The sequence below is a fragment of the Coenobita brevimanus genome, chromosome 20, assembly GCF_032717465.1.
Source record: "Coenobita brevimanus isolate Jiangsu-jjx chromosome 20, ASM3271746v2, whole genome shotgun sequence".
NCBI lineage: Eukaryota > Metazoa > Arthropoda > Malacostraca > Decapoda > Coenobitidae > Coenobita > Coenobita brevimanus.
The window spans coordinates 8,031,744-8,045,479 of record NC_136973.1 but is presented as its reverse complement, the minus strand read 5'-3'; the positions used below and the strand labels follow the sequence as shown (position 1 = coordinate 8,045,479).

Genomic DNA, 13,736 nt, shown 5'->3' with positions numbered 1-13,736 from the left:
GCTTAGGAAAACTTCCCCAAGGTCTGTTAATATTTTAAAATGTGCAGTGGAGTTTAATCCTCATGTGAGTGCAAGGAAAATAAAGGAGAGCAACCCGGAAGTGTTTGATGAGGTGTCTGTGAGAACAGTGTCTTGTAGGGTCCATGAACTTGGTTACACAAATCACAGGCCTGTAAAAAAGCCACTTCTCTCTAGCAGCCAGCGACTTCATAGGCTTGCCTTTGCTAACAAATACCTTAATTGGAGTGAGGAGCAATGGATGTCAGTGTTGTGGTCTGATGAGGCAACGTTTAGTGTCACCTGTAAGAGAGGAGCACGTGTGTACCGACGCAAAGGTAGTGACCCACTTGACCCACGGTATGTAGAAAGCACAGTTAAACATCCTGATTCACTCATGGTATGGGGATGTTTCTCAGGGAAGGGTCTGGGGAAGCTTGTTGTGCTTCCCAAGAACCTAAGAGTGAATCAGGATGTTTACCTGGAGCTTCTGTGTGATCATTTACCAGACTCCTTCGAGCTAACAGGTGCACGAGTGTTTCAGCAGGACGGTGCACCTGCTCACAGGGCCAAATCGGTCACCAATTGGCTTCGTGACTGCGAGGTATCATTCATGAAAGACTGGCCAGGAAATAGCCCAGACCTCAACCCGATTGAAAACCTCTGGTACCTCGTAAAGAAGAGTCTCCAAGGGAAGGACGTGAGCTCTCTGCCTAAGCTGGAAGCCACCATTCGTGACTCCTGGGACAAAATACCCCTCCAGCACCTCAGGAGCCTCGCCCTTTCACTTCCAAGACGTCTCAGGTCCGTGAAGAAGCGTAAAGGCTACCCTACGAAGCACTAAAGGTAAATAAAATGCATTATTTATATGTTTTTTCAATGTTGAAAGGTTTGTTTCTTAGGAGGGACGCAGGGCGCTCGATACTTCTGACGAGCACTGTATGTATATATATATATATATATATAAAGTGTATGTATGAAGAGTGTAATTGAAATGTATACAAGGGGAAGGGGTGATACCCTGGACAGAGGAAATTATAGAGGCATAAAGCTTTTGGACCAGTTAATGAAGGTAATTGAGAAAGTTTTAGAAGGTATGATTAGAGAAAGAGTGAATTTTGATGAGATGCAGTTTGGGTTTATGCCAAGCAGAGGGACCACTGATGCCCATATTCATTGTTTGACAGCTTCAGCAAAAATATATATGAAAGAAAAAGGAATGTATTTTCTTTCTGTTGATTTGGAGAAGGCCTTTGACAAAGTCCCTAGAGAGGTGGTGAGGTGGCCAGTGAGAAAGCTTGGCTTGAGGAGTGGCAGGTTAGGGTCATTATGGCCATGCATGTGGGTAAGGGTAAATGGAGATTTGAGTGATGAGTTTTCTGTGGATGTCGGTGTGCATCAGTGATCAGTCTTGAGCCCCTTGTTGTTTATCATGGTATTTGAAGCCCTCTCACGTGACTTCAGAAATGGGCTCCTGTGGAAGATGATGTATGCTGATGATTTGGTGTTGGTGCAGAGAATGAAAGGGAGGCGGAGGAAAGATTTAGGAAAAGGAGAGATGATATGGGACACAAGGGCTGAAGAGTAAATGCAGATAAAATAAAAGTGATGGCATCAAGGGCGTGGGAAGTACAATAATTGCAACTTGTGCAGTGTTTGTGATAAGTGGGTGCATAAGAGATGCAGTAGTATTAGGGGTAGACTGTGAGTTAATGCTGATTTCATGTGTGCAGTGTGTCAGGGAGAGCATGTGGATACTGTCAGGGGAAAAAGGATTGAACTTGCTGGTGAGTCTCTTGAGTGTGTGGAAGAGTTTTATTATTTTGGAGACATGTCATGTCCTGGAGGTGGCTAGAGTGAGGAGTGGTTGGAAGAAGTTCAGGGAGCTGTTGCCTTTCCTGGCATTGAGAGGGCCGTCCCTCTGTGCTAAGGGATCTTTGTATGCAGCATGCATTAGGAGTGTAATGTTGTATGGTAGTGAGACCTGGACAGTAAAGGACGAGGATATTCGCAGGCTCAGACATACAGAAATGGCAATGATTAGGTAGATGTGCAGTGCATCCTTGAGTGCAAGGCCTGGGGGGGGGGGGGCCAGGTTTATGATGGAAGAGTTGGGAGGTAAGATGGGACTGGAGTGTCTTGGTGTCATGATGAGGAGAGGTAAATCGAGATGGTTTGGGCATGTGGAAAGGATGGGGGATGATAATTGGGTGCAGAAAGTCAAAAGCATTAATGTTTGGGGTAGGATAATGAGAGGTAGGCCAAAAAAGACGTGGGACAAGGTCACTGAGTGTGACCTCAAGGTTAAGGGACTAAATAAGGAAGCTGCCTGAGAATGAGCAACATGGAGAGCCTTCATTAGGTGACCAAGGCCAATGCATGCAAGCATGTTGGAGCCTTCAAAAACAAAAATTATATATATATATATATATATAATTTGTGGTAGGTGGGGACGCTCACCATCCACTCACTCGATGTACTGCTGCTCTTGGGTGTCTGCCCTTTCCTCTCCATCCTTCTTTCCTTCCATTCTCTTCTGTCTTTCTTTCCTTCATTCTTTCCTTGTCCTGATGCCTACAGGTGACTTTACACTCCCTTTTCTGTCTTTCATTCCTTCATTCTTTCCACTTCCTTCAGCCTGTGGGTGACTCAACACTGAGTGACAAGCCAAATGGTTTCCTGTGCACCAGGAAACCATTTACTACGCTGGGTGGTAACCATATAACCAAATTTTGGCGCCTGGTGGTTTAGCGGGTAATTATTGCGCTCCAGTCGGATTGAGCCAGTGAAGGTTTATATCCAAGGGGTGGTTGGGGTTGATTGCTCATTTAATGCCACTCAGGGATGAGTGAGGCTGGTCACTCTCATCTTAAATGTCGGGACCAACTGCCTAGCCCTGGGCTCCTGTGCTCCTCATGGGGCAATGTAGGATTGGATGATGGATGGATATATATATATATATATATATATATATATATATATATATATATATATATATATATATGTATATATGTATATATTGTGTATACAAGTTCTGTTCAGGAAGAGTCTGACCTTAGGCTCTAAAAAAACTAATAGCTAACCTGTTGAGCTAGAACACTAACCTCTCTCACAGTAGGCCCCTTCTGACTGGACACACGTAGCCCAGTGTTCTTTCCACTTTTTGAAACATTTTTCAAAATAGGTTTTCGGTATCTCCTGCAGGGGCTCTGTCGCGTTCGTCATGATTTCTTCACTCAGATGAACTTTGCTCAAGACTTGTTGGAGTATGCAAATTGTGACCCAGATTTTCTGAAGACTGTTATCACAGGAGATGAGACCTGGCTGTACTGGTATGACCCAGAAACCAAAGCAGTCGTCCCAGTGGAAGCCTGTAGGGTCGCCTCAGCCAAAACAAGCACAACAAGTTAGCAGCAGCTCGAAGATGAAATGCTTGTTGACAGTTTTTCTCAATTACCATGGTGTTGTGCCTCACAAATACGCACCATAAGGTCAGACTGTCGACAAACCTTACTACCTCAACGTTATCTGTTGCCTTCGTGATGCAGATTGACGGAAGAGACCAGACCCTTGGAAAGCGACAAGTTGGAAGCTGCACCATGACAACACCCCTGCCCATTCTTCTGAACTGATTCAGGAATTTCTTGCCAAGCACAACATCACGCAGGTCCAGCAGGTTTCCTCCTCACCTGACATGGCTCCATGTGACATTTGGTTATTCCCCAAGCGCAAAACTTCACTGAAGGGTTCCTGATTCGAGATAAGAGAAGAGATCATGACAAATGCAATGAAGCACCTGCAGGAGATACCAAAAACCGACTTTGACAAATGTTTCAGGCAGTGGAAAGAATGCTGGGCTACGTGTGTCAAGTCAGAAGGGGCCTACTTTGAGAGGGATTAATGTTGTAGCTCAACAGGTTAGCTCTTTATTTTTTAGAGCCTAAGGTTGGTAACTTTCTGAACAGACCACATATATATTACATAGATTTTTTTTTTTTTTTTTTTTTTTTTTTTTTTTTTTTAAATAACCATCCTGTCTGCATCCGTTGATTATCTTTAACTATTTTTTTTCCAGGTTGATACGGGTGAAGATTGTACTTCCTTGCCACTCTTCTCCCATTCACCAGTTGTGCCTTACATGAAACTGCTGTCTCATTCATGAGTCACCACACATATATAAACACATTATTTTGGTAATCTGTAAGTGGAAGCGGAGCCAGGATTCTGAGGGCTTGAATGAGATGTGAATGAGTGTCTGGCCCATTTCACTGTGCATATTGTTGATAGTTCTCTGACTTTTGTACTTTATCAGTCCCCTGGATCCTACCTCACCTCATCCTCAGGTGGGAAGAAAGATCAGGATGATGAAGATATAAATGGAAGTCTTGCTCAGCTTAGGGAATATTAGGTAGCTGTACATCACCCATCTTTTTATATACTGGTATAGTGATTTACCCTTCACAGATTTATCCTTGATGGCTCTATATTATTTTATTCTGCATATGAAAGACTGTCTTGTAGTGAAAGAGTTCCCATATCTAATAATGGTTTCATTAAAAAGTCACTGTTAAGTTGAATAAAAAATAATATGTTGCTAGCCACAGTGAAATTAAAACATCTCTTAATGAAGGGGTTATGTATCCATTATTTGAAAATGGCTAATGGTATATTATTTTATATTATTTGGAAGAATGTTGTAATAGTATTGTCACAGGATATGCAGGTTCCCTTGAATCAGGACATTTTTGAGTTACAGAAATAAGATGAATGTCATTATTCCATCTTGCTATGGCAGCTGTTGAAGATATACCATACCAGGTCAATATACAGCTTTTTAACTTATTTTTTATTTTATTTATCTATTGTTATTATGTGTATTTGTGCTTGATGATGCCTTCTGGTAATTATTCTTCACTTGCACCGGCAGATAATACTTTTTGATCTATTTACTGGTTTGACCAGTAGCACTTTATACCATGTTCTCTACCCACTCAGTATTTCCTATGTAATTTTCTGTAGCCAGTCCCTTTACAATTAGTGTGCATCTTTCGAATATTAATTTACCATTTACTATATCTTTAAGTTCCTCTGTTTGAATACAACCACACCTGATTTTCTCACTTTGTTCTCTTCATTTTACTTTTATCCACTTCATCCTGCCTCCGTCTTATAAACATACTGGAATTTATTTTTTAGATAAATATATAACCTGGAGACAATATTACTTATGTGTTCATGATTATTAGTTCTGTGCATAATATAGTGATTTTACAATTATATTAAAAGGTCACAAAAATTATTACATATGAAACTGCATTCTGCATGATTAATATATATCCTGTCCTTGGGTGGGAAAGGAGGTCCGGATGATATATATATATATATATATATATATATATATATATATATATATATATATATATATATATATAATATATATTATATATATATATATATATATATATATATATATATATATATATATATATAATTTTATTTACTTATTTTATTAAAATGTGTAATTATCAAGTATGTATTTAGAAAAAATTATTGTTCAAAGGTAGTGTACTTTATTACATGTGGTACATAACTAAAGCATGACAAGTATTCAGAGGCATTTGTGTATGGTATATTATACATCATATTCACTATATCCATTTTAAGTGTTATGTACTCTCTTTATCATACATTGTCCTGCTGATCCCTAACTGGTTGCAGGTACAGTATTTGTGAAATTTGTAGTGTGAACTCATTACAGATATATCTTATCCAGCGACAGCAACATTTTCATGAAAGTGGCATTACTAACGTTATGCAGTTATGCTTACTAGTACTGTACTTTGTAGTATTTGTAAATGGTTTCAGGGAAAATTGGGTGATAAGCAAATTTTTGCTTCAGGTTTGGAAGTGCCCAAGTGCCGTGTACTCTATTTTCTTGGAAAGTTCTGGTTGATTTATGTCAAATACTGATCCCATTTTTGTGGTGCCATGCTCTTGAGTGGTAACCATAAATCTTGTCCAGCATACAACTCATTGAGGTAGTGTGCGCTTAGCAGTGTACCAGGATACATAGTCATTCTGCCTCCAGACTGTGCCAGCAGCATCTCCATAAAATAATTATGAGGTTATCCCAAGAGCAATAACACCTTCAACCTGTGGGTGTCATCTGTAGTTTATTTTTGCTTGTCACAGTGTTATATTTTGCCAGAAAGGATCTGTAGCACTGAAGATATTAATGAAAGCCAAATTGGACTTCATAAGTGTTAGAGCAAAGCTTGATAAAAACTTATGAAAGTAGCAAGAATAATACGATATGTACATCGTGATAGTGAAGTGTTTGAGATGCACTTACTTTGGCCTATGCAGTATTGTGGCATCTCTTATAGTGTTCCAGTGTTGGTACTACATTATTTTCCTTGCTGTGAGAGTGTTATTTATACAGTAGTTATGTTGCAGCAGATGTAGTTTAGTTATTCACTTTATTAAAGATTTTGTTTTTTGTACAGTTCACAGCTTTGAAAACATGATCTTTAAGGATGAAATGCACAGTTCAAGTTTGTATATTATTAACATTGATTATGTTTTTGCTTCTGCAGCTTGAGAATGTCAAGTCTGTTTTATTCTTGCCTCTACCAGATGATTTCATTTAGCTTAGGTGAACACCCTGGTAGTGAAGGGGGTTAAAGAAAAGCTATATGTGACCCCTTCATTTCAGAGAATGTATCCTGAGCTGCTTTAATTGGTCTGGAAATAGCAGGAATAACTTATAAAGAGGCTAATTACTTTACATTAATGGTTCTGTCTGAAAGATATGCACTGAGAGGGTGACACTGAATCATGGGCAGCCTTGATAACCACTTTCTGTGAACCAGGCACCCAAGTCACTGTGATCCTTCAGTGATTCAGGATGAGTGTTCTTGTTCAGTTTTAAGGCTTTCTAACACCTTTTTCTAAGTAGTTTATTTTGCATATTGCATTTTTATGCTGCATATATCTTTGTAGTATGGACATAGTTTTTATATATATATATATATATATACAAAACATGAAAATATTAATGTTCCATATGTGGAATTAAACAGGTGAGGAAGAGGTTCTAGAAAACTTGTTAAGCTGATGAACATATGACTTAAGGAGCAGATGCAGCTTGAAGACTTTGGATATAATGTGCGTAGCAGGGGACAGAGTACCACAGTCTGACCTTTATTTCATTCACAAGGAAACATTGTCTTCCTCAGGGTTGAAGAAATGATCCATAATAATGTAGCAGTACAGTACTGAACAGGAAGAAGCAAAGAGCATGTAAGGCATTGTTTTACCTCTTCAAGCTGATGTAATAATTTGTATCTTATTCTTCGTGCTTCCAGATGATATCCAGCATAGGAGAGCACTGCATTGATGAATGGGTTAATGAAGGACGTTTCTAACTCCTTCGTTTCCAAAAGTCTCATAAACCATATGAAACTGTCTGATAATAGCAAAAAAAACTAAAAAATACACCATCAAAGTGAAGGGGGTACAGGTTACTGGTGAATGAAATACTGACCCGTGTTGGACAGGGTGTGGTGCTGGGGAGTCGTAACTTGATGCCTTCAGGTCCTCCTCTTGTGTCTTTCAGGTACTGTAACCACTTCACTCACAGGACCTCTCTTATATTTTACATTTGCTAACTTTAAATGATTTTATTCAATTTCAAAGAGACCTTCAACCTCCAGGGTTATATATTTAAACCTCTTCATAACAAGGTGTCCCTAGTTTTAAATATATATATATATATATATATATATATATATATATATGATCATCTAGAGGTAGCCAGAGTAAATCAGTGAAAGATGTCACTGGTATTTTATTTTCACTTAATGAGTATACTTATACAGTATGAAAGTAGCCCACTCTTTGATTTGGCCTCCTTTTAAAGATGGACCCCTGATGTATGTGTTTTATTCTGTAACAACCAATAGGAGCAGATAAATTTGTACCTAATATATAGTAATGTCATTGTTAATGAGAACATAACACAAGTACACATTTATAGCACACACTGTAGTATATACATCACCCCATCCATGGGTGTAGGTGGGGAAAAAGGTCATGATGATGGTGGTGAGATGTAATCCACAATTTAGGTACAGTAATGTGTATGTAATGATCCTGTTAATATCATTTCAAGCCATATGTGGTATATTTTATAGGATGTGGATGTCACCCAACTGAGAAATGGACCATAGGTTTGTTTTAAATTTTGTGATAAACTAAATTGCTCTTTGTTCTGATTCAGTTCTAGGCTTCCAGTGGCCAACCCCCCTACACTGGCATTGTTGTGCCAAGTTTATTTGTTTATTCATTTTTTTTTTCTTGGTTAATGGCAGGTGCTTTTGTTTACCAGTGGGAAGTCCACCAGTCAGAACAGTTCGCAGTTAGCAGTATACTGTATACCTGTGATTTTCAGCTTTTCATGAAAATGTTCCTCCCTATAATATGCAGGTAGTGAAATTTTAGGATCAAATGCAATATCAAAATGTTCATAAAATTTCTTTTTACATGATGTATAAAAACTGATTCTGCTGTTGATAGACCTTTATCATTCATGCATTCTCTTTGTATTCTGGATCCTGCCTCACCCCATCCTTAGGTGGGACAGAGAAATAGGCCAGGATGGTACTGATGGTAAATTGATTCCCATGGTGGTTTCATATGTATTGGTGAATCACATTAGATATACGATGCATAAATTACCAAGGCCGTTGATTGCGAGATGTGCTGTAATTATTCAACACAAGTGTGGAAAGGGCTCAGTGATAGTGCCAAAGGGTGTGCCTTGGATGCCACTGTATGTACTTTATCTAGTAATGGAGAAGTTATCATGTTGAGAGCAAATATTCGGGGCCGCAAGCACACACATGAACACATCCTACCTCTCACGCTACAAATTAGTTCTCTTCCTCACATCCTTACTCATCAGTGCGATGATCTACAGACCTGGGGATACTTTCATTCACAAGAAGAAGAGTTGTTGAGTAATGTGGTCTTTAACTTGTTTCCCCAACTGCTTGAGTTTCCGAGATACTAAGGTTTGAAAACATGCTATTTTGGGAACAGTTCCCATGCAGGGAGAAAGGGCATGCTGTGGCGCACGGTATAAATCGCCTGGCATTTGAGGGTTAATCCCATCACAACTAGGGATCTCTCTCAAGCTCAGTAAAATTATTGGATGGTGACCTGATAAAAATGAAAAAAAACACCAGATTGAGGGGGTTAACTCTCCAGTACATACAGTTATACAGCCACTCTAATGTATATAGAATTGGTTTGCCAGACACACAGTTAACAGCACCAAGTTTATGGAAAAAGTTTTGATATCCTGGAGCATCGTCATATCGTTCGTATTGTTTCTAAAACCTTCGGTGCGCCTGCATGCGTCAGCCTTGGTCACCAATTGGCAGCTGTCCATGCTGTTGTAACTCTGGCAGCATCACTATTCAGTTCCAAATCCCTGAAGTCCCACACTTTGACCTCGTCCCAGGTCTTTTTCGGTCTGCTTCTCATAGCCCTATCCCCAACATTCACACTTCTCACTTTCCACACCCAGTTGTCATCCTCCATCCACTCCACATTCCCAAACAATCTCAGTCTACCCCTCCTCATCACAACACCAATACACTCCAGTCCCATCCTTCCTTTCAACTCTTCCTGTGGCTCAGTGGGTTAGAGCGCTCCGCTCTGACCGAAGGGTCGGAGGATCGAATCCGCCCAAGGGTCATTGGTAGACATCAGGAAGGGCATCTGGCCATAAAATGCTACACACTTCAAACCAAAGTCCTCTACCCAGGGGCAACGCCTTAGCCCTTATCCAAAAATGGGGTACCTGGCGTAAAACTCACTTTATACATGGTAACAAGCACCTCCTCTACTGATCAACTACGCAGTCAGTGGTTGTGAAAAGCCGGCACTATAATTCATGAAAAAGGTTATGGGAAGTAAAATATGGTGCAAGGGAGCCATTAATGTACTCAACTGAGTCATCCCAGCAAAGGGAAAAAAAGTAAATGATAATGGCCAATCCCATTTTCCCCCATTTGAGGTCTTGGGTTCTGAGGCTAAACTACTGTAATCCAATTCATTTAAGGATAGCAACCTGCTTACTGCTCCTGGTGGCGTCCCTCCCTTCCTTCTCCAATTCTTGTTCATAGTGGCTTCTGTTGCTGGCATTGCCTTTGGAGTGACATTGTGATCACCTCTAAAGGATGTGTTTCTTTCTTTTCAAGATCTCTTCGTCTTTAACACTGGCACCCCTACTCACTTTGAATTCTGTGCTTGTTCCCCCTCTTGCATGGATCTGACCCTTTTTGGTTACCTTTAATTTCTCTCAATTTTCATTGGCTGGTCTTAAAAGACAATCTTTTTAGTGGTCATTCCGCAGTCAAACTCTCTCTTGCCTCGTACTGTCTTGTTCCTTATCTCCCTCATTGGCATTTCCGTGCTACTGACTGGGAGGCATTTTCTTCCCTTACAGTCTCCCCTCTTACTCCTTCCTCTTTTTTGTCTCCACAAGATATGTTGTCCTTCTTCCTTGTCCTGGTTTTAAGTGCTGCTCTTATCGCCATTCCCCATTATACATGACCACCTACTGCCAAAAGTGTTCCTTGGTGGACTATTTGTTCGCAAGCCCTCTGTGTGAAACATGCCGCCTGGAAAAGTTTTCGTCGTAAACAGTCTGCACTTGATAGGATTCATAGTCTTCTCATATTACATCAAACTTCCACTGCCCTCCGTCATACGATCCGTCAGGCTAGACATTCTAGGTGGAGGGACTGTGTTTCTTCTATCTCTGAAAATACACCTGTTGTGGCAGTTTGGTCCTGACTTCATAAAATATCAGGCAACCATATCCAACCCCAAGCTCCGGTTCTTAATATCGATGGCCGATCCGTGGCTAATTCTTCCTTAGTTGCAGATGCTTTGGGTATTATTTAGCCTTAATAATAGTGGGTCTCATCTCTCTCTAGTCTCCAGATTTTTTGTCAGTCTATTTGTCTGTCTATCTATCTATCTGTCTATCTATCTATCTGTCTATCTATCTGTCTATTTATCTGTCTATAGCCAGATACCTCAATTCCCTAAGGGGTGGCCACAATCAAATTGCCTCCATGTTGCCCTGTCCCCCGCCATTTCACTGCCCTCCTTCAAGTCCACACCCCCTCTCTCATATACCTCTCCACTCTATCCCTCCATCTGATCAACGCCTTAAATCTGATGCTGAATCTGTACCAAATTTTTTATCAGCTGAGAGAGTTCTTAACACTCCCTCATTTTTTCATTAATTGGCATCTTCACTGAAATCCTGTAAAAATACAAGTGAAGGGCTTGATGGTGTTCATTACACTGTGTTAAAATATTTCTCCCCACAAGCCACATCCTTTCTCTTGGCCTTCTATAATAAAATTTGGACTGAAGGTTTTTCTCCTCCTCACTGGCATATAGTGATCATCCTCCCATTTCTTAAGCCTGGTAAATCTGGTCACAGTCCTCAAGATTACCATCCCGTAGCCCTGGCTACTTGTTTATATTCAGTGGATGGTCATCAACTCCCGTGGTACCTCGAATCCCATTGTCATCTTTCCCCTTTACAGTTTGGATATCACAAAGCATGTAGCACCTTAGATCCTCTCCTTAGATTCGAATATCTTATCTGCTCTGCTTTTTAGTCTTTTTTTTTTTTTTTTTTTTTTTTTTTTTTAAATAAAGAAAAGGCCAGCAATACTGCATGGAGGTATCATATTCTTCATTATCTTCATTCCATTTGTCTGCATGGTAACATAGGTGTTTTTCTTCAGATTCTCGTGCCTTTCTCCAGCTTGGTGTCCCCCAAGGCTGCGTCCTTAGTATTACCCTTTTTCTTATAACTATTAATGGCATTGTCACTTCTCTACTCCCTTCTGTTTCGGCCTCTTTGTGTCAATGATTTTGCTATTTACACTGCAGATTCGGACCTGCCTTGTCCCTTCTTGAGTCCACCACTGATGCTGCCTCCACTTGGGCTGCTGCTCATTGTGTTCATTTTTCTACCTGTGAGTCCTGTGCAGTAACATTTACTCATTCACAAACCATACCACAGCCTTCTCTTTATCTGTATAACATCTCTCCTCCCTACCATTCCTCTACCACTTTTCTTGGCCTCATTTTTGACTCCCGATTAATTGGAATGCTCAAGTTTCTTTCCTAAAGTCTTCTACACTTTATCGTCTTTGTTTGCTGCAAATGCCGTCTCATCATTCACGGGCTGCTGATCATGTCACATATCTCCATCTTTACTCTGCATTTATTCCTTCTAAACTTGATTATGGTTGCCATGTCTATTCTCCTGCCTGCACTTGCACCTTCTCAGAGCTAGATTCTGTTCATCATATTAGTCTTTGTTTAGCAGTTAGTGTCTTTTGGTCAACTCCTATTGCAAGACTTTGTGTTGAATAAGGCATTCCCCCCCTCTCTTATCATTGTTCTCTTCTCGCTGTTAGTTTCTAGGCGTCTCCTTCGATTTCCTGCTACAGTAATAAGTTACTGTCCTCTCGGCATTCTCCAACACTCTTTTCACTTGCTGTCCCAACTCCATCATCCGTTCTCCATTCATGCCCCCTCTGTTCTTCAATCTGTTGACTTCACCTTTCCTCTTATGCTTCCGCCATGCATATATTTCCTGACAGCTCCAAATCTTGCCATGGTGTTGGGTTTGCTGTTGTGTTCCCTGACATCTTCCAGAGTACCCATCCTTTTGTTGCAAGTATTCTCATTGCAGAACCCTGTGCAGTTCTTTTTGCTTTGAAGCCTCTTCTTAGGTTCTCTTCCTCCACCTTTGTTATCTTCTCCGATTGTCTCAGTGCCCTCACTTCCTTGCACACTTCACCATCTTCTCATTCTCTAATAACCCAAATTTAGGAGTGGCTGTTCTGTCTTGCTGTTCAGAAAAAGTCAATTTGCATCTCCTGGGTCCCTAGCCATGTCAGGAGTACAAGTAATGAATCCGACTCGCAGTCACATTCTGCTACTCCCTCCTCAAGGTTGTCTCTCCATCCCATTCCTGCCTCTGATTGTTTCCCTCTTCTGACCCATCTCTTCCGTGAATGCTGGCAATTCTCATGGAACCTGCATGTTTACAACAAACTCTATAATATTAAATCCTCAGTTCTTCTTTGGCATACATCACCCCATCCCAGTCATCGATGGAAGACTATTGTTGCTTGTCTTTGCTTCGGCTATACACACTCCTCCCTCATGGTCATTTAGTGACCCATGTTCCTTAGCCTGTCTGTTCACATTGTAACTTCCCTATAACTATCTGTCATCTTTTTTGTAATTGCTTGTCTACACTCCAACACCGTCTCTTAGCTTTCCCTTTCCTTTCCTTTCCTCACGTCATCGGCTGCGACAACTTACCGGTTTCCTAGGTGACTCGCCCATTATTTCTGTTTCCAATATTATCACAATTTTACTGCTTTTTTTATCAATATAATTATTATTCCCGCCTCCTTCAACCTTTGTGCCATATAGCCATATTATGGCTTGGTGCTAGTTCTTCATTATTCCTTCCTTCTTTCCCCCTGGTGACTTCACAAGGTTGATTAACCTTCAGCTATCTCTTGGGGGCTTGAACCAATACAAGACCATCACTCCAGCTGCGGTGTTGTAACCACTAAACCATCCTGCAAAAGACAGTGTGGGCATAGTATATGGACCTCCCT

The 13,736-nt window shown here is 40.5% G+C and overlaps 1 protein-coding gene across 1 annotated transcript in view; it reads left to right on the top strand.

The window, feature by feature from the left end:
* The window catches only part of LOC145391972 (mitogen-activated protein kinase kinase kinase 4-like), a 503,013-nt gene extending 498,854 nt beyond the window's left edge, over positions 1-4,159 (top strand). The window contains exon 29 of the mRNA XM_080266482.1: positions 4,073-4,159. Within this exon, the coding sequence (XP_080122608.1) occupies positions 4,073-4,159 (87 nt within the window). The remainder of the gene's footprint in view (positions 1-4,072) is intronic.
* Positions 4,160-13,736: the final 9,577 nt, after the last annotated feature.